Source organism: Dothidotthia symphoricarpi (genome assembly GCF_010015815.1).
Source record: "Dothidotthia symphoricarpi CBS 119687 unplaced genomic scaffold P153scaffold_14, whole genome shotgun sequence".
Taxonomy (NCBI): Eukaryota; Fungi; Ascomycota; class Dothideomycetes; order Pleosporales; family Dothidotthiaceae; genus Dothidotthia; species Dothidotthia symphoricarpi.
Window position 1 is genome coordinate 519,834 of NW_022985021.1, and position 22,997 is coordinate 542,830.

A 22,997-nucleotide genomic window follows, 5' to 3' on the forward strand; every position below is an offset into this window, starting at 1 on the left:
AGGATGGGGAAAGAGGGGGAAGGAAGAGCAGGGGAGAAGTATGCACGTGTTAGCGCACGACGGGGGGTGAGAAAGCTGGTTTACATACTATCTTTCGGGAACTGTGTAGAGAGTAGCGTGGTAGACTGGGCAGCGGTTCTAGCATTTAGTCGTTTTGCGTTTAGATCGTTGGAGGGGGGAATAGCAGTGTTGACATTATAAGGGGAGTGCGTGGGTGGTTTGGTGTGGCGTGGTATGGTACGGAAGAAAAAAGAAGAGAAACAACACCCACTCTCCTCTTCTCTTCTCTTGCCTCCTCTTCTCTTCTCCGTTTTTTGACCGTGTTGTAGCGCGTCGTGTAATAGTGTCACGTGTCATCCTAGCCATGGTTTTATATGGCATGATAGTTTGCGGTCTTGTTTGTTCGTGTATAAGGGGTGGGAGTTGGGCTACGGTGGGAGGACGGGGTTGGTACTGCTGGTGCTTGTCGTCGTTTTCGTTGGTATGTTGGATTCTTTGGATTGCAGGTTGTTGTTTTGAGGTCGCTTTTCTCTTTGTTGCGATTTGCCTTGTCTGAGAAGAGAGGGAGAGAGAGTGTGTGTGTGATTGACAAGTTGTGACTTTGTAAATAGTAGGATATCTATTGCATGTAATACGTTCTTCGTTGGAATGTTGACCTGGTGCAGGGGTGGGTGGGGGGGTTGTTATTTGCCGATAGGTATGGTTCGAGGGTTGAGGAAATGCTGGTTTGGAATGTCTGGCTAGTAGGTCGTGCATATTGGGTGGTGTTGGAGATGAAATTAGCGAATTCATCAGCTATCCCAACTTTGATGAGATAGAGATAGATAGGGTCTGCGAGGTATGCCCTCATATTACTCAATCAATTGTCTCAGTTCACTTATTCACTGGTCTTCTGGTGTACCCATTCAAAGTCAAAGAAGATAGCTAAAATTGGACACGAAAGGAACGTTTATAGATGTAACTCGACGTTAAAAAACAGTTTAGAGTGAGCGGCCTTCGATGAGTGCGTAGTACTTGTTGTATCGAAAGTTGGCGGATGATGTGGAGAAGTATTGTCCAGGTTGTGCGAAGCTGGGAGTGGTAGAGGACATGGCGACGGCTATCAGTATGGTCTACTCCAGTTCGATGTCGGTGACGGTCCAGTCACCGATCTTGTCTCCGGGCTGTATATCGCTCGAGAGGTCTTTGATGGCTGCATGTTCGAGGAAATTCGGTATGTACGCTGTACAGACGTGCCAGTAAACGCCGTTTTTTGGCCGCAAGATAACATGAAGTGAGCAGCCTAATAGGACCCAAATCTCATCCCCTTCTTGAACTTCGCACCTCGGTATAAGACCAAAGAGCTGGTTCTCTGTCATGATTACCATTCTTCTTGACAAGCCCCCAACAATATCCTCTAGTGCGAGTCTAACCATGTCATCAGTGTCCGTGAGCAAGTCTGCAACACCAGTTGCTCTCCACCCGAGTTCACGATTTGCAGATCGTTCGTCTTGAGTAAGCTCAAAGAAGACGGACAACGCTGATACAACTGCATCGTAAGTAGGCCTCTCCTCCCAAGAAGATCTATGTGTGAGGATTTTATACAGCTCCTGGGACAGTGTTTTGATAATCAAACCCGAGGAGTCCAGAAGGTAGTTAGCAAATGGAGAGCTCCAGAATTGTATCGTTGACATGTCGTAGGCTGAAAGACCATTGGTCAAAGACTGCTGTACACTGTCCACTCGGAAACCCCGTGCTCTTAGTCGCATCTCTTGTGCGGATATCGAATGAGACGAGCATTGAGTGTCCATTGCTCCAATCTCGAGATCAAACAGGGACCTTGAATTCTCTTCCATGCCTAACCATTGCCGTGGAAGCCATGTTGGGATATCCCGAGGAGTGTCGTCCTGTCCCAGGAAACTTTCGTGCAGGAACCTCAGGTGCTGGTTCTGTCCCACATGATATGCAATTGCGCCAACCATAATTTCCGTCTCTGATTTGTGATAGTCCACGACCATGCCACCGTCCTCGTAGTCCCTCGCAAGATGCATGACAGCGTACACCCGATCTCGTCCGTCGGTCATATCTAGGCGTTTGCATCTGTCGATGATCTCAATAAGTGACCAGAACCTCGCTCCATCTACATATTCACCCATGTCATGCGCAGCAGGAGTGATATATATCTGCAGTGAACGCAACAGGTTCATCCAGTCATCTTTTTTGGACCAAAACAATACAGCATCACTTTGCAGACGACAAGCAACTTGGAATTTGACAAGCGAATCACCAGGAACTATGATATCAACGCAATGCAGCTCGATCCGACGTGCATTCAAAACCTCCTGTTGTATCCATGCCCGGTTCCAATATGGGTTCTCGAAGATTGGCACCACATGATCCCAGAGACTAGGATCAGAGCCTAGTCCTTCAACGTGATCGTCCGAGGCATTTCTGTAGTTCTGCAAAGCCGCGATACCTGCACTTGTCTTATCGACGGTTGGATCGTTGATCCAAATTCGTACGCAATCCGCTTGCTGGTACACTCGTCGCATCAGCTGGACTTGCTCGGCGCGCTCGTCGAGGTCGTCTTGGCTGATGCATATCGCATCGCACCATATTGATAGAGGACGATCAATGTATCGTAGTTGGTACAGGGCAGTCGCGAGATTGGCCGCGATTGGCAACACTCTACCTTTGGGACGTTAGTCTACTTGATAATCGATGCAGGTTGCTACTGCTTTACAAAGACTGGGTTAAGAATTGATCATAAAAATGCAAACTGCTGGTCTGACAACAAACGATGGGATAGATAGTGTTACGCACCTGAGATAAGTACTGTGTCAACTGGGGCTGGGTCGCCCCACATGTAGGACAGAGCTTCATAAAACACGGATTCCAGTTCGTTGTCCAAGACGAGTTTCGGTTCGCCGAAGAAGTCAAGAACACCGTCATTGCTCCATCGAAGGTCATGTTCAGAATATTGGTTACTGAAGGCTTCATCATCTAATGATATAACCCTGAAGTCGCCACAAAGCCGAGCAGACCGAGGACCTGGTCGAAGTTGAAGCACACGAATGCTTCTAGGTTCCAAAGGCGTGTATTCAAGTTTCTGGGTCTCGCTTGGGTATCGAGCATGATCCATGTTTTCGATATTCAGCGGAACTTTCAGCATTTGACTCGTTGGGTTATCTGTGTAAATGGTGGCGACCCGCTAGAACATCTACTGGATACCACCACAGTTTTGGACACAACCTCCGATGGAGGCTACTGAGTTTCCGTATCTGCCTTCGGATGTATGTCCAACAGATAATCTGCTATGGATTGGGAAAAAGTGGGCAAAACAGGGCTGTAGAGACAAACGTGCAAGCTTGCTCTCACTCATGTAGTGGAACTCATATCAGGGCGAGTGGCAGTGCAAAGCTGACACAACAACCCAGAAGTGGCTGGACATCCTCTAGCATCGCGATGAAAGACAAACATAACATAATAATATACAACCAACACAGCGCCAAATCAATAAAACAACGGAATTTTGCAAACCTCTAAAGGGTAGATGAAATCTGATAGCTTCTTCTAGGTTTATTACTTCGTTCTTAGATTGTTCGGACATAACGTTAGGTTAGTGATGTTTGATTAGACAGGGATCCCACTTCCGGTTTTCATCGCGACGCTAGAGACAGCTTCCTGCATGTCAGCACTATCCCTGTAGAACACTCTATCTGGAAGGGCTCCTTGCCATACGATTATAGAACATAAGAACATGATACATTAAGAGGCAAATAGTTGTGTATGATCAATTTCCGTGTGCAGTCAAGTGGGAGATGTAATGCCATAATCTACGTCATTCCAATTGAAAAAGACGGTCCGGCTTCAGCTAGTCAGGGTCGAAGTGAAACGAGTATTTTAGCACGTGGCTAACCTTGCGCTACTACATCGACTGTCACCTGTAGCTTAGTTTTAATCCCTACTAGCTAGAAACAAACTGACCCAGATTTATGGTAGCAGGGAAGCATTGATAACACCTTGAGGGAACTTTTCCATGCCTTTGTTAGGCGGCTCATGGCAGTTCGCAAATCATCGTCATCTGACTACGTCTTCCTAAGCATACCGACTGCAGACGATGTCGTCCCAGCAGGCATAATCTTGTCGTGCTGCTGCTGCTCTCAGGGGCAACACCGTTCTGCGGGTCTAGCCAACTATACACGTAGGAATCGCAGGGAGTGCTAGCACGCCTTACCGTCCACTTCCCGGAGCCTAAACATAGCCCTGTTCGCTCCGACTAATCCCTACTATCGTCTATGATGACTTTTCCTTTCCCTCTCTAGCCTTATTTCAGCCTCGGGTCTTGCTGATTCAACCTGTTCCCGCTTTCTTTGTTGATTCCCCTCAATTATTGGCCAACTACTACCAAGAACGGTTTGTGGTTTGAACTCACGGTGCAATACAATATCAAGTCTATACAACTATGTGTATGTATCAATTGCTCTTTATGAAACCCAGACATTGTGCGCAGTGGCATCCTTTGCTGCAAGTCAAGTATACTGTTGACCCTGCGTGGCAAAGTTGTGATCCGCTCCATGATCCACTTTGGCACAACACTCTGCTGCGACCGGTAATCATCTATCAGAGTATTGATCAGGTGAGATATTTCGGTATTTTCAATGCTCTTTGTAAAGAATAGCATCCAGATGTACGGTGAAAAACCTAAGCTTGGAGCTAAGTTTAACGTGCATCAAATTTCCGGACGGTATCAGCGCTACTCGAAGTACAGTATAGCGTGTAGCATGGGAATATGGAATGGGTAGGTGTCCCGTACCAGATACCGTTTTTGCCGTGTTTATCTTTGGTCTTTACAGTTGAGCCGACAACTACTACACGTCAGGGACTAGATGTATAACGAAATCTTCATTAGCGCAATTAATACGGTGGCATGGACCCTTTAGGCGGACAACGTTGGTGGATACAAAGTGGACCAACGATAAAACCACCATCACCGGCACGAGTAAAATGTGGAGATGACCTGATCTGGTACTCGGGACTATCCAGATTAGCCGACTAGTCGTACATCTAGTCTTGCTTGAAACTCGTTATATAGGTTGTAGATTTCCTCTATCTTCGACATTACCTTTCTCAACTCCTTCTGTTCTACACTACCAACCATCATGAAGAACCTCTTCCTCCTTCTCGCGCCTCTTCTTGTGGCTGCCTCCCCCGTAGAGCGCCGAGCCTCTACGGTAGAGAGCCTTGACACTCTCTACAAAGGCATCGGAAAAATCTACTTCGGTGCCGTCACGGAGCAGGCCAGGCTCGAATCCGGCGAGAATGCCAATATCATCCAATCCAGGTTCGGTCAGGTCACGCCCGAGTACTCGATGAAGTGGGACCAAACAGAGCCGACTCGCGGTCAGTTCACCTTTGCCACCTCCGACTACCTCGTCAACTGGGCCGTTCAGAACGGAAAGAGCGTCCGAGGCCATACGCTGGTGTGGCATGAGGCGCTTCCACAGTGGGTGAAAGACATTACAGACAAAGCAGTCATGCAGAGCGTGATCGAGACCCACATAAGCACAGTGGTAGGCCGATACAAGGGCCAGATACGTGCGTGGGATGTGGTCAACGAAATCTTCGACGGTGCTGCGATGCGCAAGTCGGTCTTCTACAACGTTCTTGGAGAAGACTTTGTCGGAATTGCATTCCGCGCTGCGCGCAAGGCAGACCCCTCGGCCAAGCTCTACATCAACGATTTCGATCTCGAGGATATGAGCTATGCGAAGCCGCCCGCGCTTGTGGCCAAAGTGAAGCAGTGGCTGTCGCAGCAGATCCCCATTGATGGAATTGGATCGCAGACGCATCTCCAAGCAGGTAATACCCACACTCAGCATCCCTTTCGATGCATAATATCATACTGACCTTGATTGTCACAGGCAAAACCGCCCCAATCGAGAGCGGACTGAGATATTTGACTACCGCAGGTGTTGCCGAAGTCGCAGTCACCGAGCTAGATATCGTCAAGGCCAACCCGCAGGAATACAGGGACGTTGTGCAAGCTTGCTACTACGTGCCCACATGTGTGGGCATTACTACCTGGGGCATTCGTGATACCGACTCGTATCACGCTGCTGACACGCCGCTGCTCTTTGCTGATAGCTGGGCCCCTAAGGATGCGTACTACGCGATCAGGGATTACTTGAGGACACTCCAGAAATAGATTTGGGGTGACTGGTAGCTGGGTAGAGGCTGTACATCCGCTGGAAGGAAGGAGAAGCGAGCGCAGCACGTCGATACTTGCTCGGTCAATTGCTGTCATAACCGGCAATGCTTGAGAGAACACCTCTAGTTCTAGATTAGCGATGTTCTGAAACAACAAAAACTTCTTCCTCGAGCGTAATTCCCATCTCAACTATTACCGTCTTCTCTTCGATCTTTGTAGTCTTCCCGTCTCCGATGTCGCACTAATCCACCTATTGCAGGGCAGTTTCACTTGCGATCTAGGTCCTTTCGTGTTGTAATCAGTCTGCTGACCAGAGCGACAGCCATCCGCCATCAGTAGTACCTGATCACTCTGGACGATCGGATATCAAGTCATCGTCCAAATCACAATCAACCGATGTTGCGGGACGGGACGTGATAAGTCCGAACTACCGAACTTCCTAATTAGGTTAAAAGTCTGTGGCACGCTAGCGGTAAGATCTATCATACCCCTGGAGTCTCGACAACAGGCATCGCCGCACTAAACAGACAAACGTCCCCACCCAAGAGTGAGTGGACGGCGAGCTGATGAAACACCTCAAGTGTGGTAGCTAGTGGTCTTGTTTCTCAAGATCTTCCCCCACTCCTTCTCTGGTCAACCAACTAGCCAAAAAGATTGCAGGGTCTTGTACTCCGAGCGTTTTCTTTGTTATGCCCACCCAAAGACAGCGGCCAATAACAACCTGACGGTGCTTGTGGCGCAGTCACTGTGCCACTGTGGCAAAAGGCGGGGCATAACAAAGAAAACACGATCGGAGTAGAGTGTCACGGTGTTGAGCATCGCATCAGTCCCGGATTCTTTCGTTGGCTTCGAAAATGTTGAGATAACCATTCGAAGTTATTCAGGTTCGTCCTCAGGCCTACCACCGGGTGTCGCGACGATTTTCCCAATCACGTGCAACAACATCTCTACTTGACGGTAAATCACAGAATTTAAGCTTTGTAGATGATGTACAGGTTATTATAATAAGGTATAAAGCATAGAAACAGCTACACAAAATGTGTTTGCTATAATTTTGCGCTGTTTTAGAATTCTGGTGTTCGTAGTATTGATTTTGCGCACGTGATTGGGAAAATCGTCGCGACACCCGGTGGTACGCGATGAGACGGTCCGTGAATGACAATGCGACGTAGTCTAGAGTGTCTCGGCACTCTTGGCGGAAATCCATCAATAGATTGAAGCAGTGGCATGAAGATACGCGTCCATACCTCCTGTATTCAAACTGCGGACCGATTGTTGTCTGGAGCCCTGTAATTACAGGCTCACCAGGACAAGGCGTTTCAACACTCGACATCGTGAAGATTGCAGGACAGAATAGATAACAGATGTTGAGGCTGGTCAGGTAGAGTTGAGTAAAGGCTGGTAATATCTATCGGTGCGCAGTAGCTTCTTTCGCAACACGAATATGGTAGAAAAGTCCTGGCTGAGCCGGGACTGTGTAAATGCTAATTTTCAGTATGTAGATGTACAATGAAGGCTAGTTTTGAAATGAAATGCTATTCATCCTGGAGATGCTCCTCATGACGCCAGCTCGGAGATACCAGACCACACGTAAGACCAGAGTGAACCCAGAATACTCTGGCTCTGCGCATGCGTATCTTGCCGCGCATCTTCGATCATCCCCGCCATCACCGTCTCAGCCCGGATATCAACATTCCATTCTAAAATATCTTTTTCCTCTTTCTCTAGTACCCTGTCACCCAAAGGAGAAAGCGCCACCGCCGCCTGGATGAGGCGTAAAGCTTTCGCGCCGTTGGCAGAGTCCTTCATTAGTCGAAGGCATTTAGCATGACGATACATCATCTTGGCTTGTTGCATGTTGTTTGGTGTCCAGGTAGCAGCAGCGTGTAGAGCGAACCGTGCACTCGTCATTCTGCATTTCTGCAGATGTTGAATCGCGATGTTACCACTGCTCTTTATGAAGGTTTGGTCACTCTCGTTTTCCATGTCCACTTGGATGAACTGCGCAGACAGGAGATTGAGCGTGAAGTATAGATCTGCTGTCGAGTTCACGAAGTCTTCCCCGCCGGTTTCTCTTAGCTTAACCCAGGAAGAACTGTGACGCATGCGCTCTAAAGTACGCATGGAATAGTTCCAAGACTCGGAAGCCATGTAGTAGTTGTTCTGCTGCCACTGACGCTTGCCGACATCTACACCGGTACGGATCTCTCCGAGTATCGCGTCAGGATCTGTCCATCGGGGTTTGGCGGTCTCTTCAATGACAGCTCTAGCGAGGATGGAGTCGACAGGGCCGCGGATACTGAGATTTGGGATACCGCGTACGAGGGTCGCAATTGGACGTAGAAGTCGCTCTTGGAACTTCGCAATGGATAGTGGTGCGTAAGTGTGATTAAAACCGATTTCAGCACGGATTGACCTATGCTCGTCTGCAGTCACGTTGACATCCATCATCGCACTCTCAATATCGAGCTTCTCGCAGAGAAATGGAAGGTCAGAGCACAGTACCATCAGTTTGTACTCGGAGGGATCGAAAGTAGTGCTTGAAAGCATAGGCTTAGTAAGAGTCAGGTGCATTGCATACTCCATGAACTGGCTCGTTTTGCGCTCATCGGATGTGACAACGGGGACTTCGTGGAGGAATAAACGTCTGATGTCCATGCCTCGACATGTGATGTGGACGAATTGGTTCCGTTTGGCCATATAGTCGGATGCTTCGCTGTGGACCTGCTTGCTGGTGCGTAGGAGGGCTGTCGCTGGGTACTTCAAAAACCGTCTGCTGAAAGTGCCATTGGAGTTTTGGTCTTGTTCGAGGTCCTCGTCCCAAGAGCATAGTAACAGATCGTACACGTTGTTACGAATCTCACCGGGGAGGTCCATAAACCGGAATGCTTGCGAAGATTGTTGAGCGGACATGTTGGGCAGTTGCGGATGGAAATTACGGCGTCGAAAACTGTCGATGATGTTGTAAGGTGGTTGCGGAGAGTTTTGTTGCGAAAGGGGTTGTCGCTATGGTAAGATTCTCAATGCTGTCAATAATCGAGTTCCGGGAATCAGAAAACTAGGAGGTAATCGCAGGGTCATATATCCTCAAGAAAACCACGCAATACGTTTCTCTTATGGCCTCACCGCTTGCCAGGTTCTGTCTTGTATTGTGACCTATCACCAATTGACATGCAGTCGTCGGCCTCGCGGATCCGTGTTGGCACCAGCGGAGATGCAAAAGGGGTGAAAATTCGAAAGGATCCATGCATGACGCAACGTCGGTGAGGCTGGATGCAGTGTTAGCGCTCGGACGCTACCGACTTCCTTTCTTTCCCGTCGGAAAAGGCGCCAACGTTGTTTTAGACATCTCGGGTTGCTAAAACCTCGAATTTTTATCTTAGTACAGGCAAGAGACTTTGTGTGTTGGCCTAGTGAAAGCAGCATTGGATTGGTGACAGAGGCGTTTGTGGGACCGTGAACCGTATGATTGTGGTGTTAGCAGGAAACTAGGATATGATTGGCCAGATCTCGGCTCGACTTTGATTGGCCTAACCAAGCGCACGATGCACGTGATGACGGCGCCATAGAAACCTAATTTCCGCTGACGCGCGACGCGCCCTCGCGTAAGAGTTGCTAGAGTTGAGAGTACGACTACAAGATATCTTTACCTCTTATTTCACCATAAAGTATCTACGCTCAAACGCTGCAATCGTCGTGACATACTATTGGTTCAATGCACTACTGCTGCGGTCGCTGCGATGCCTGCATTCTCCCTCTCCTATACGCTCGTCTACCTCCACGGACGATAAGCTTGTACATGGCGCTACTCTCTAAGCTGGTTATGCACCGACTACTGATATTATGCGAGGACCGCGCCGCAAACGTACCCCGCAAAAACCCGCGTCTTGGCATCGTTGTCATACAGTTCTTCTTCACGTTCGATGAACATCTTTCTAGAAGACACTACCTTCTAATTGCTCATCTCTTGCGCTTTCAAAGAAGATGGTTTTGGATATCTCTCCATCACTGGGTGTCCAAGATTTGTTGGCAGCTGGACGTTCCGCGGCTGATTTCGTTATGTGGCGTGGGCAGCCCAGTCTCTAGGTCCCCTAGGTCATGACGCCTCCATAGCTTATAACGCCTCAAAATCCTTTTGCATTAAATCCCTTGCAATCTGCGCCTCGGTATCGCGAACCCTTGCTTGTCCGTATAGTCGGGATGTATCGTGCGATATTTTCCTTTCGTTGGTTGAGTGACCTTGTTAAATATGGCTTTGGTTCCCGACTATGTCTTGCTGGGTAGCTAGCTCACAATCCTGATACTTATAAGAGAGGACAGGAAGGTGAATTATTGAATTCCTCAACGGATTTCACAAGATGCTCTCCTTTTCTGCATCAAACCTTTGTCACCTCCTGCTTCTGAGCCTCTACGGAGCTACAACAACCCTAGCCTATGATGCCGCGCCAACAGCAATCATCGATGCTGGTGTCTTGATAGGAAAGACCACCTCACTGCCCGTCGCATTAGGACCAGTGAACCAGTTCCTCGGTGTCCCATTTGCGCAGTCACCACCAGAGAGGTTTTCCGCACCACAAGCCCCAGCTCGGTTCCGCAAACCCATCAATGCTACAGCATGGAAACCAGCTTGTATCCAGCAATTTCGATGTAAGTCTAATCACGGGTATAGTCTTCGAACTGTACACTGACACCTTCAGATCCGTTAGCAAGTTCGCAGGTGACCCAGCAGATCTTCAACAATCCGCGACCAGTCGAATCGGAGGACTGCTTGTATCTCAACGTATATGCGCCGTCTACTCCAGCAGGCGGTGCCGGCAGAGCTGTCTTGTTTTTCATCTTCGGCGGCTCTCTCCAATTTGGAAACGGTGGTAAGTAGAGTTGTCTTGCCTCACCATATTTGAGATGAATCTAACAAGGCTTCAGGACAGCCGATGTATGATGGAAGTGCATTCGCTGCTTATGAGGATGTGATTGTTGTGACGACGAATTACAGAACCAATGGTAGGTTTTACTATATGCGTGCTCCAAACACCTCTAACAACCCCTAGTATTCGGTTTCCCAAGCTCTCCGGAACTGCCTCCAACAGGACACAACCTCGGATTCCTCGACCAGCGCTTCGCTCTTGACTGGGTGCAGCGGAACATTCATGCCTTCGGCGGTGACAAGTCCAAAGTCACTATCTTTGGCGAGAGTGCAGGCGCGTTCTCCATCGACTCGATGCTTACAAGCTATCCTAAGGATAGCAAGCCGCCGTTCCGTGCTGCTATCCTGCAAAGCGGACAGTACAGTTATCGTGCAGCTCCTTTCACTTCCAGTGTCCCTGCGTGGTACAACCTTACGGCACAGCTTGGCTGCCCAGGTACTTATCGCAACAACTTGACATGTGTTCGAGCAGCCCCTGCGACGAAGGTACAGAACATCATCAACATGAACTCACTCATCTTCAATCCAGTGCCCGACAATGTCACACTTGTAACAAATCCAGCTGCGCAACGTCTGAGTGGAAATATCGCGCACATACCTGTCTTGGGTGGAACCAACTCTCAGGAAGGACGGTAAGCTTCCCATCAAACAGCAAGACTATCTTACTGATAAACAATAGAGTCTTCACTCTCGGACAGACAAACATAACTGCATTTTTGCAAGCTAATTATGCCGGCGCCCCTGCATTCATTCCCATCATCGAAGCTGCATACCCCATCGGCAGCAACGGCCTCGTCACCGGTAACGATGTGATTTCGCAAATCGTCACAGACATCACCTTCCAGTGTGTAAGTACCACTGAAGCTAGACATCCTCACATTGTTCCAGAATACTAATTTCTCGTCACAGGCGCAAGCTCTATGGGCCAACGCTACTGCCTCCATTGGAATCCCCGCCTGGCGCTACTACTTCAACGCATCCTTCTCCAACACGCAGGCGTTCCCGACGCTGGGCGCATTCCATTCTTCAGAACTACCGCTCGTCTTCCGCACATATGATCAGGCCAACGTAACAACTCAAGAACAAGCGCTCGGTCAATTCATGTCCGGTGCCTGGGCGAGGTTTGCAAAGAACCCGTTGGCAGGGCCGGGATGGAATCCGATAGGTTCTGGCGGTGAGGGTATGGTCTTGTCTGGTGCCTCTGAGCAGGTGCGTGGCGGTCTTTTGACGGATCAGACCGCGGGTGTTGTGCCGGGCGACTGGAATGTGGGTGTCCTTGGTGATGTGGGGAGGGTTAAGGGGAGCGGTGTTACTGTGCTGCCTCAGTCTGATCTGGACTTCAAATGTAGTCTGTATAGGCCAGTGTATGAGGCTATTGTGGGTTCGGCGGGGATGCCACCGGTGTAAGACCACTTCCTGATCTCGTCAGTTGCTTCGAGCGACTAGGAGATTCTTCCACCATTGATAGAATCGAGAACAACACGTATATAGACCAGTTGGTAACCTGTAATAGTAATTTGTTATTCCGAAACTAGTAACTCCCCGCATAACGATGCTGAATACAGCCACACTCAAACTGCCGAAGGCGGGGCAACAAACACCCGTTCAAGACGTCAACCGCGCCGGCAATCGGGACAGCAGATCTAAGCTACGCTACCCCGGATCGTCACCACGGCATCCAAAACCAGCGCAGTCACGGATTCAGAAAATCCAAGTACAAATACTGAGCGAGGCTACTCACAAAAGGCTCCTCACTTCCGCGCTCTCCCGGTCCTAACTAGACTCTAGTCATAAAAGAGAAAACTCGCGATTTCCACAATGCATTTCCTCAACCCTCTAGCTGTACTCGCCGTACTCGCAACATCCTCAATGGCTCAAACTCCTCCTGCTACGCCGCAATTGACCCTGCTGTACAGCATGACGGCTCTCCTGGGGACGAGATTCTCTCTCGGGCCTATTCCGACGGGAGATGAGCGCATTGTTATTCCCATTGTAGGCGGGACGTTCACGGGTCCCAGGATGTCCGGTACGTTCTGTTTATGTCAATTGGAAGATTCACCTACCCCCTCCAACTCACATGCTCTTCTTCCATAACCACGTTTATGACGTCATACACATCTCCATCCAACCACACACACCACACCTCACCACCTCCTAACACCTCGCAGGCAAAGTCCTCGATCTAGGCGCTGACTGGCGCCTCACCGACGCCAACGGACGCATCCGCCCAGATGCACGTTACAACATCCAAACCAATGACGGTACGTTCATCACGGTGCAGACTGAGGGGCGGCCCCCGCAGTCGGACGGGCGCACGATGCTGGCGGGCAAGTTTGAAACGGGGATGAATGGGACGTATGCGTGGTTGAATGATGTGGTGGGTGTGGGTGTGTTGACGCGGAATGGGACTGAGAGTGTGAGGATCGATATGTGGCAGGTGAGTTGAGGTCTTTTCTTCTTTGATTGGGGTATGGGAGAAGAGGGATATGGTCTTTTGGAGTTCTGCACTTTTTGGTTGTTGGGGTGTGTGGGCTAACTGGTCTTGTAGGCTGCGACGTCTTCGTAAGACGAAAAGGAACTATATTCAACGTAGAAAAATATGAACTACAATATCTCCCTAATTTTGCTCCATCTTCGCTTTCATCCACATCTCAAATCGTATGACTTACGCCCAAGTATGAGCTTCAGCAGAGTATTATTACTATTATCGTAGAGCAAGACTATCTTCTGAACTGTATCCACAGTCTTTATGTGAAAGTATCTTTGAAGTTATATTGATTATTACTCTGAACTTCGACGGTTCAATTCGTAAGCTGGTTGTGTGGTTGAATGTATACAGTTCTGTCTTGAAGATACTGGTAGGAGGACAGCATGAACTTGAGACGAGGAAGAACATACTTCCCTTCTGCCAGAGTCCAATATATGATTACGCCACCCAATAGAATACCAACCTTGCTACAATGAAAGTGGCTTGTCTCCTGGGCCATACAATCATGGTAAGCGCTTGTACCATTCTGGTCAATTTCTTTGTCTCATTGCTTTGTGATTGGCTAACTGTCGGTTTTATCGTACCGTAAGGAATACTGGTCATATGGAAGGCAAGAACCCTCGCCAAGTTTCCTTGTGAAGTCTGTCGTGCGCAGACTGAAGTTCCTCGGTTCAGGCCAGTCGTCGCGTCTGTGCACGTTGGCTTGAAAATGTGGGGAAGCCGCGGGGGAGCTTCACCAAGCCGCGATGCTGAACAGCAGCACACTCAGCGCTGGCGTGTGTAATCATTTCACATTTGGTCGAATTAAGACACGGTCGCCCTGCAGTGATCACATGCATGGAATAAACAGTCCAGACATCACGAGTCACGGCGCATCCGTGTGTCCATCAACGTACGTCACGCGGGTCTGTGTGGGCTTACCTTTCGCCGACAACCTCGGTCCATGGGCCAGGTTGCAAGCTCCGTTCACGGCTACCGACCCCAGAAGTGCCAGTGCGTGTTTGAAATTCAATTTCCCATATTTATCGTTTTCCTGGTCGTGTCCTCCCCCCCAGACGTTTCTTTTGTGATGTTCAGTAGAGTAGCACGAGCGCGAGTACCTGCCTCGATCCTTCGCAGACCGACTTTGAATCAGCAGATACCTAGAGTGAGTCTTTTGGAGTGGGAGTGTGGTTTACAGGGAGTATGTGCTAATTTGTGGGCGTGCAGATTGCAGCCATGGCTCCCATAAGGAAACAGTCGTCGTTGCCAGCAGGTGCGTAAAAATGGCTGCTCTTCAGACGTGTTCATAAGCAAGGCGCGGAATCTAACATGGCGCGCGCAGGCTACAAGGAGGACCTCAGCAAGGGCGCTATGCTGCGGTTCGAGGACTCTCTTCCACAACTTCCTGTCCCCACACTCGAGGAGACTGCAAAGCGATACCTGAAATCCGTTCACCCGCTGCTCTCCAAGACCGAATACGATGCCACCACAAAAGCCGTCGACGAGTTTGTAGCGCCTGGCGGGCCTGGAGAGACTCTCCAGAAGCGCCTGATAGAGCGGAGAGAGCGGCCAGAGGTCAAGAACTGGATCGCCGAGTGGTGGAACGACGCGGCATACATGGCCTACCGCGACCCGGTCGTGCCCTATGTCAGCTACTTCTACTCCCACCGCGACGACAAGAAGCGGAGGAACCCGGCCAAGCGCGCTGCTGCCATCTCGACGGCCGTATTGGAGTTCAAGAAGATGGTCGACAACGGCACCCTGGAGCCAGAATACATGAAGAAGCTTCCCATGGCCATGAGCTCGTACGAGTACATGTTCAACTTCTGCCGCGTACCCAAGAAGCCCGCAGACACGGGCGTCAAATACCCATTCAAGGAGAACCAGCACATCCTCGCCATCAGGAAGAACCAATTCTGGACCATCCCCACCGAAAGCAACGGTAAGCAGCTCAACACCAGCGAGCTCGAACTCCAGTTCCAGCGCATCTACGAGAAGGCTGAAAGAGCCCCTGCAGTCGGCTTCCTCACATCGCAAAACCGTGATGTCTGGTCAGACGTGTATCCCAAGCTCCAGGCCTCGAACGTCAACGCCGCATCACTCAAGGCCATCGAGTCTGCCTCGTTTGTCGTCTGCCTCGACGACGCCTCACCCGTCACCCTCGAAGAGCGCGCACACCAGTACTGGCACGGCGACGGCTCCAACCGCTGGTTCGACAAGCCGCTCCAATTCATCGTCAACGACAACGGCACCTCAGGCTTCATGGGCGAACACTCGATGATGGACGGCACCCCCACGCACCGTCTAAACGACTACGCCAACCAACAAATCTTCACAAACGCCCTCCCCTTCGACGACCCAACCATCCGCTCCGACCTCCCCAACCCAAAACCCCTCCGCTTCGAAGTATCCCCCGACCTGCAAAAAGACATCGACGCAGCAGCCACCCACTTCGCCTCGCAAATCAACGCCCACGAACTCCGCGTCCAAGCCTACCAAGGCTACGGCAAGGGTCTAATCAAGAAATTCAAATGCTCCCCAGACGCCTACGTGCAAATGATCATCCAACTCGCCTACCACAAATTCTACGGCAAAAATCGCCCCACATACGAATCCGCTGCTACCCGCCGCTTCCAGCAGGGCCGCACGGAAACATGCCGCTCCGTCTCAGACGAAAGCGTCGCTTTCTGCAACGCAATGGCCTCCCCCGACGCCTCGCCTGAGGAATGCCAGAAGCTACTGCGCGCCGCGCTCAACGCGCATGTGGCGTACATCTCCGACGCGTCCGATGGCCGCGGCGTGGACCGCCACCTGTTCGGCCTGAAGAAGTGTCTGCGCGCCGGCGAGGAGCTGCCCACTCTGTACAAGGACCCCGCGTTTGCGTACAGCTCTACGTGGGCCATCTCCAGCTCGCAGCTGTCGAGCGAGTACTTTAATGGGTATGGGTGGAGTCAGGTGGTCGATGATGGGTGGGGGCTCGCGTATATGATTAATGAGAATAGCATTCAGTTTAATGTCTGCTCTAAGGGGTTGGGCTCGGTAAGTTCTCTTTTTTTTTTCCTATCCGTGTTTTTGAGTGGTGGGTTGGATGGATATGTGCTAATGTTTTTTCTGCGATAGGAGAAGATGAGCTTTTACCTCAATGAGGCGGCGGGCGATATTAGGGATGTTATGCTGCCTACGCTTGAGGCGCCTAAGGCTAAGTTGTAGATTATGCATTGGGTGGGATGAGGAGAAGTCTGAGTAGCGCTGTATAAAAGTGATGGAAGAGGATTGCTGGATTGCACGTAGAAATGAGGTTGCATTTTTGGTGCTCTTTCATGTAGATAAGAGCTGCCAGCCAAATGAAGACATCTATCGACATTGGATATCACCATTCATAACACACACAAAACAACCATGGAGAAGCGAAAAGGGAGTATTTTGTGCTGGAGTACATATCTAAATCTACATCAAGGCCAAAGGCGCAAATCATGAACACCATAAATTTCGGTCCAGCAGCCCATAGTCGTCATTACTAGTGTACACAGCGACCCACCCGTCATGTCAGGACATTTACGGGTTCTGCTTGACGAACTCGACACCCTTCTTGATGTTCCCCTTGAGGTCAGCAATGCAGGCATCGAGCAGCTTCTGCTCGTATTCGGTGACCTTGCCGACGGGGTGGATCTTCTCGACACCGTTGGGGCCGAGCTCGACGTTGGACGAGAAGTACTCGACGCCCTGGTCCTTGTACAGAGGCGAGTCGACAAAGGTGGGCTCGATGACGTTCTTCTGGCCCTGGGCAGCCTTGAGGAGCGACTCGGTGAAGCGGGCACCAGCCATGGCCATGGAGAGAGTGGCAGAGCCAGCACCGTCCTTGGCCTGAACGACCTCGTCACCACCGAACTGGACGCGCTTGACGTAGGCGGCAAGCTGGTCGCCGTCGAGGTTGTAGCCGGACTGGGAGAGGAGGGGGACGATGGTGGCGCCAGAGTGGCCACCAATGACGGTGATGTTCTCGCTGGCGGGGTCGTTGTTCTTGATCTGCGAGATGAAGCGGGAAGCGCGGACGACATCAAGGGTGGTGACACCGAAGAGGCGCTTGGGGTTGTAGACGCCCTTTGCCTTGAAGACCTCGGCGCAAATGGGGACGGTGGAGTTGACCTGGGTGTGTCAGTGGGTGGTTGAATATTATGCAGCACAATGTGAGCATACCGGGTTCGAGATGATCAGGATGTTGGCGTCGGGCGAGTGCTCAGCGGCGGCCTTGGCCAAGTCGCGGACAATGGAGGCGTTGGTGTTGAACAGGTCTGTGTGGTTGTTAGTGGCATAACAATGATAGAAGCTGCCATTGCCTACCATCACGGGTCATGCCGGGCTTGCGGGGAACACCAGCGGGGATGACAACGATCTCAGCGCCCTTGAGGGCATCGGCAAGACCGGAGGGGGTCGCCTCGTGGCCGGTGACCTTTGTGTCTGTCAGCGGGGGATGCGTGTGCGGTCTTAGATTGTGGTGCATACCTCGCTCTTGGTGTTGATGTGGCCAATGTCGGCGGCGACACCTGCAAAACTGCATCAGCACTCGTCCATCCAAGTTGTGTGTGTGTGTCGCATGAGCTTACCGGGGGCAAGGCGGATGTCGTAGAGGGACAGCTTGCTAACCCTGGGGTTGAGCTTCAGCAGCAGGGACAGCGGCTGGCCAATACCACCGGCAGCACCGAGGACGGTGACCTTTGATGACTGCGGCGCATCCAATTAGCATTTGCCCTTCCTTCAATTCTTGTGCCTGGACGAAGCCGAGGCTCCATGGCAGCAATTGGGCGGCGCTGAGCATACCTGGCGGGCAGACACCGAGAAGGCGCGGCGCTGGGCCTGGGAGAAAGCTTGTCTGGCAGCGAACATGATGGCTGTATGTGGGGGAGATGGAGGCGCTGGAGTGAGTTGGAGCGTTGGTGGTGGCAGAAAGTGGAGCGGCGAGATTTGCGAAGCCGTCACCTCAACGCCAAGCTCGGAACTTTGACCGTTCGTCCGCTGATCGCTTGTGACAGCTGCCAGATGCTCCACCTCCACCTCCACCTCCACCTACTCCTCCATTTGCCCGCCTCACCAGTGCCATGGAGAGGGCATGTGTTTCTCTGTAGACCATCAACCACTCAAACCACCATTATCATAGTTCTGTTCGAGAACACTGCTGCTCAGTCTCGAGTCAATGGCAGGCCTCAATAGTGACTCGGGATTCGTTGCAGCCAGATACTTCACCCACTTCAACAAAGATGCCTTGATTGAAGCGCAGTCATGGGACTAACAAATAGATTTACAGCAGTGCTTCCTCATATTCAATCCATCACATCCATCTACACATTTCTCAATACAACCTCATGGCGTCTGAGCACCATCAACCCCAGTCTCCTGTTGAGCTGCGACCCACTACCACGGCAGAAGACACTCCCACGTCCACAATCAGCGAGCTTCAATCTGCTTCTGGCTCCCTTCTCCTCCCTAGCATAGAACCGCCTCTTCCATAGTCTCAACAACTCACCCCCATCCACCATCCAAAATGGACCGGCGCATTCGAACTATTCTCCTTCCTCTACTACCTCCACCGCCCCAACGGTACCGTCTACAGGCGAAACGGCGTTCGAGGCTTGCCAGTCAACGACAAAAACATCGTATCCCTCTTCCTAACCTCCCGACAAGTCCACGACGAAGCGCTGAAGATATTCAGCCGGCACACGCAAGTAAACCTCGGGAGCTACCACCGCCATCATGATAAAAATCCCTGCCCTCACTTCAAACACGATCTACGATTCCTTCCAGCCACGCACTCGCGCACGTTGTAGCGCGTAGCCAGAATCTACCAGAACCTCAGTCCAACCGAGTCGTGGACGCAGATGCTCTGCGATGCAAACTTGGTTGAATCTTATTGCCCCAAGCTGCGCGACTTCACGGCACATCGATACGTATGCTCAGACGAGCCTGATTGTAAGACGCACAAGGATGAGGACGCCGGTCTGTTCGATCATATGGCCGAAGAGGAGAAGGCGCAGACTTCGCTTGACTGGATGAGGCGCTGCGTAGAGGAGAACGGTTTGATCACGCCCACCTGCCTCGGGTTTCATATCTTGGGTAGTTGGCGGCGGCATCAGGATACGGGTAATGAGGCGTATTCGAGGCTTGTGCGAGAATTTGGCACGAGAGAAGTGTAATATGACCCGAGGGCGCTGTGGAGGGATTGCTGGTTTACTGCTATTGTAAAAGACGTGCAGAGGCCGTTTCCACCTGACCACAGATCTTTTTCTGGGATTATTTCATGCCAGACCGGCTTACTCTGTTCCGGTCCACAGAAGATTAGCTTCTTGGCCGAAGCAAGTTCCGTGGCTCTTGACCACCACTGATCTTGGTCTGTTCCAGTTCTGACCCGCAGATCGCGAGTGGTTGAAGAATTTCGTTCAAGGAGAGGAAGATCTGGAGAAGATTCGGCCGACGATGTATCGCATCATGACCACGTCGCTGTATTGTGGATTCTCCCAGATCTCGAGGTACTTCTGGCTGGTGGCACGGAGTGAAGCGTGTTGTGATATCCCGGTAGAGTTTTCCTAAATCAATACATGTGGTCTCAGTCAGTCAGACAACTATCATGTGAGACTAGTATAGGAAGGAGTCTTATAGTCAATTTCCAATCAGTATACACTCAGCATGTACCTTTATAAATCCCATTCTAGTGTGTTCATAGCTTGTGCAAGCCATAAAGAACACAACTTCCCTTTCCTCCCACTTCCCATTTAATCAAGAGGAACATGCCAGGTTCTCCACAGTCAAACTACACACATACACTCAAACACAACACAATCCAGAACCATCACCAATCCCACCTCTACTCTACACACAAGCTCAAACATGTCATCGAAACAAACCGATACAAACGAACGAGGAAGATAACAGCAAACGGACCCCAACCATCACCCAATCTCCACCCTATCCGTCATGCTCATATCCCAAGCCCTCACCGCACACACCATCCCTCCAGGCCCCCCAATCTAAATAAACTTTACAACGCAACGCTGCGCCGCTGCGCCGCGCTTCTCCCTGCATCCATGCGGCACAGCTGCCCTAATTTATGGAGCTTGCCCACGCCGCATTCTGGTGATAAGCGCATTGACGCGCGGAAGGAAGTAGTGTACTAGTTATTCACATCGGATAATTGTTCCAGATGGGGGGTTTTGCTGGAAGGGATTGGGGGGAAAGCGGGAGGATGGGTTATGGATAGCTGGGATCTAGGACGGTGGTGTAGTATACAGCAGTACAAGGCCAGCAAGACAGGGCAGATAAAAGAACAACCTCGAAACTCTACCCGCGAGACCGGTCAGTAAGTTGTCACTGCGCCGTTGCTGCGTTGTTACCGCGCCGTTACGGCACAGTCGTTGGAATGCATATTTGCTGGCACAACATGCGCATACGAGGCACAGTAGTTAGTACCCAGCCCAATCCTCCTCACCGCGTCTCTGGCATTCATCTACACAAACCCGCGTCTATCAACGCCAAACAGCATTCCGTAAGCGGGCTTCAAGCATCCCGGCAACAACGCGATTGGCCCGCCGTTTGCGACACTACCGGCGTTTCAGGCTGGGAACCACAAAACGCATCCGGCCCAACGAGACACCGTGCTGTGCTGTGCTGCGCTGCCTCATCTCTTGGGAACGCTGGTTGTGCAGATCGGTGGTTAATTTAGTTTTTGGTGCTTGGAGACACATGGCTATTGAGTGTGAGGACGTAGGTAAGATGTTGGTGGTGGCTCCGCCCCATGTTGGAGGACAGGCGCGTTCGCTGGATGCGGCTGTCTGTGAACGTTGCGACTTCGCCATGCGGTAACGGAACATTCCTCGCGCAGTGAGTGTATCTAGTGTAGTGCCAACGTTGAGGTTCTGACATGACATGACATGACATGGCTTGACTTGACATGGGAGGGGCACACGCATGCACGCCCGCTACGCCTCCTGAATGCAGGCGTGCGACCTGACCTGGCTTGGCCTGTGCACAATGATGATGGTGCAGCGATCACCCCCTGAGCATTATATATCCAGATCAGCGCGGCATGAATGAGAGTGGTCTTACGCAGCTACCCACCACCACCACTCCTTGGTACGTGTTTGCACAAACGAATAAACAAACAACTTCTTTTTGTTTCTCTTCTTTGAAGTCTGGTTCTACTGCGGAAGATCGCTATTTATCAGTTCGGGACGGACGGACGAACGGGACTGTCTATTGAAAGAAAAGGTTGGGCAATTAAATTGGGTGTCGAATCACAAGGACAACATCTCCAACGCCAACTCCAACCGCCACTCACCTACGGCCTTCGAACAAACCACCCACCAACACCGCCCAAAGATGCCCCCCCAAGGCCTCCCAAGCACACCCCGCGCAACCCGCCCCGCCCTCTCCCCCCTCCACACAACCTTCCCCTCAACCCCCGCACCACCACCCTACTCCACCCAACCCTTCAAACCCTCCGACTCCATCTTCGCCAACGCCACCATCCCCCTCAGCCCCGCCTCCAGCTCCGCCTCCTCTTCTTCATCATCACCCTACGACGGCCTCGCGCCCCGGAAGCGCAATCCTATCGTTCGCCTGTTCTCGTGCTTTGGGCGCGAGGAGCGGGCTAGGCGGCGGGTGGAGAGGGCGGAGGGGTTTGAGAAGGTGGGGGAGGGGGGGCATTGGACGGAGTGCTGATTGGGTTGGGGGGTTTCTTTGTTAAATGGGGGGATTTGCAGGATTTGCTGTGTTTGGGCTTTGGTGGGATTTTCTGCTTGGGGTTGCGGGTTCGGATCTGGTCTGGTCTGATATCGTCTGATTTAGCGACGGCGTTTCGTGGTTGTTTTAAACCTGCTTGTGTTTGTTGGGTCGATTTGTATCACTTTGCGGGTGGGTTTCTTGCGTTGTGTTTGGTCGGTGGGCCATCTCGGTTGCAGTTTCGGTTCCAGGTCTGAGTTGATGTGTAGTGCGAGATGATGGATCCATCACAGCACCGCGTGGTTTGGAAGGTGGCGTACATCACATCCACGGCATCATGTGGAGGACAGGGAATAAGTGCTGTACTGTGCTGTGCTTCGATGGCTGGTGTGTAGTCTCTGTACAGCAGAGTGTAGAACAATGTAGAGTAGAATAGAGTATAGACGTTTTACCTCAACACAAATCTTCTTCTGCCCATCAGAGAGTTGAAACTGCTGGAACATATCGGGCCAGGCGTATACTCTCAATACACAAGTTCAAAATATAATGTGCGTGTAGTTGTTTAGTCGATGAGAAATATCACTGCACTGTGGTTCCGAACTTGATGTTTCGACAACCCAAGAGGCAGGCACAGCACCTTCACAAGGATCTGGTAAACAAGCGCGAGACAACACAATATAGATGTCCACGCATCCGAAAAGACA

The 22,997-nt window shown here is 51.1% G+C and overlaps 10 protein-coding genes across 10 annotated transcripts; 6 read left to right on the top strand and 4 right to left on the bottom strand.

Moving 5' to 3' along the window:
* Window positions 1–932: 932 nt before the first annotated feature.
* P153DRAFT_320023 (uncharacterized protein) lies at window positions 933–3,462 on the bottom strand. Its single transcript, XM_033665102.1, has 2 exons — window positions 2,803–3,462; window positions 933–2,671 (listed from the first exon to the last, which is right to left on the bottom strand). Exons 1-2 carry the CDS (start codon window positions 3,149–3,151, stop codon window positions 1,113–1,115), a joined length of 1,908 nt encoding a protein of 635 aa, XP_033522038.1. The 5' UTR covers window positions 3,152–3,462; the 3' UTR covers window positions 933–1,112.
* A 1,643-nt stretch (window positions 3,463–5,105) lies between these two features.
* Window positions 5,106–6,357, top strand: P153DRAFT_320024 (glycoside hydrolase family 10 protein). The gene is made up of 2 exons (XM_033665103.1): window positions 5,106–5,841; window positions 5,904–6,357. The coding sequence occupies exons 1-2, from the start codon at window positions 5,142–5,144 to the stop codon at window positions 6,185–6,187; spliced, it is 984 nt and encodes a 327-aa protein (XP_033522039.1). The 5' UTR covers window positions 5,106–5,141; the 3' UTR covers window positions 6,188–6,357.
* A 1,390-nt stretch (window positions 6,358–7,747) lies between these two features.
* On the bottom strand, window positions 7,748–9,103 carry P153DRAFT_294727 (uncharacterized protein; the record flags this gene model as incomplete). Its single annotated transcript, XM_033663975.1, has 1 exon — window positions 7,748–9,103. The coding sequence occupies one exon, from the start codon at window positions 9,101–9,103 to the stop codon at window positions 7,748–7,750; it is 1,356 nt and encodes a 451-aa protein (XP_033522040.1).
* A 732-nt stretch (window positions 9,104–9,835) lies between these two features.
* P153DRAFT_53080 (uncharacterized protein) lies at window positions 9,836–10,420 on the top strand. The gene has a single exon (XM_033673258.1). The coding sequence runs from the start codon at window positions 9,906–9,908 to the stop codon at window positions 10,290–10,292; it is 387 nt and encodes a 128-aa protein (XP_033522041.1). The 5' UTR covers window positions 9,836–9,905; the 3' UTR covers window positions 10,293–10,420.
* Window positions 10,421–10,548: 128 nt separating this feature from the next.
* Window positions 10,549–12,727, top strand: P153DRAFT_405838 (alpha/beta-hydrolase; the record flags this gene model as incomplete). Its single annotated transcript, XM_033672024.1, has 6 exons — window positions 10,549–10,837; window positions 10,888–11,058; window positions 11,114–11,191; window positions 11,239–11,746; window positions 11,794–11,962; window positions 12,024–12,727. 6 exons carry the CDS (start codon window positions 10,549–10,551, stop codon window positions 12,519–12,521), a joined length of 1,713 nt encoding a protein of 570 aa, XP_033522042.1. The 3' UTR covers window positions 12,522–12,727.
* Window positions 12,728–12,983: 256 nt separating this feature from the next.
* P153DRAFT_295088 (uncharacterized protein) lies at window positions 12,984–13,560 on the top strand (the record flags this gene model as incomplete). The annotated part of the gene is made up of 2 exons (XM_033664003.1): window positions 12,984–13,140; window positions 13,283–13,560. The coding sequence occupies 2 exons, from the start codon at window positions 12,984–12,986 to the stop codon at window positions 13,558–13,560; spliced, it is 435 nt and encodes a 144-aa protein (XP_033522043.1).
* A 170-nt stretch (window positions 13,561–13,730) lies between these two features.
* Window positions 13,731–14,293, bottom strand: P153DRAFT_368232 (uncharacterized protein). The gene has a single exon (XM_033668464.1). The coding sequence runs from the start codon at window positions 14,099–14,101 to the stop codon at window positions 13,916–13,918; it is 186 nt and encodes a 61-aa protein (XP_033522044.1). The 5' UTR covers window positions 14,102–14,293; the 3' UTR covers window positions 13,731–13,915.
* A 378-nt stretch (window positions 14,294–14,671) lies between these two features.
* Window positions 14,672–16,794, top strand: P153DRAFT_295262 (acyltransferase ChoActase/COT/CPT; the record flags this gene model as incomplete). The annotated part of the gene is made up of 4 exons (XM_033664017.1): window positions 14,672–14,749; window positions 14,812–14,857; window positions 14,927–16,623; window positions 16,705–16,794. 4 exons carry the CDS (start codon window positions 14,672–14,674, stop codon window positions 16,792–16,794), a joined length of 1,911 nt encoding a protein of 636 aa, XP_033522045.1.
* Window positions 16,795–16,868: 74 nt separating this feature from the next.
* Window positions 16,869–18,497, bottom strand: P153DRAFT_343916 (malate dehydrogenase). Its single transcript, XM_033666028.1, has 6 exons — window positions 18,403–18,497; window positions 18,189–18,306; window positions 18,088–18,128; window positions 17,926–18,034; window positions 17,782–17,876; window positions 16,869–17,730 (listed from the first exon to the last, which is right to left on the bottom strand). Exons 1-6 carry the CDS (start codon window positions 18,466–18,468, stop codon window positions 17,140–17,142), a joined length of 1,020 nt encoding a protein of 339 aa, XP_033522046.1. The 5' UTR covers window positions 18,469–18,497; the 3' UTR covers window positions 16,869–17,139.
* A 3,156-nt stretch (window positions 18,498–21,653) lies between these two features.
* P153DRAFT_398254 (uncharacterized protein) lies at window positions 21,654–22,293 on the top strand (the record flags this gene model as incomplete). The annotated part of the gene is made up of 1 exon (XM_033671627.1): window positions 21,654–22,293. The coding sequence occupies exon 1, from the start codon at window positions 21,952–21,954 to the stop codon at window positions 22,291–22,293; it is 342 nt and encodes a 113-aa protein (XP_033522047.1). The 5' UTR covers window positions 21,654–21,951.
* Window positions 22,294–22,997: the final 704 nt, after the last annotated feature.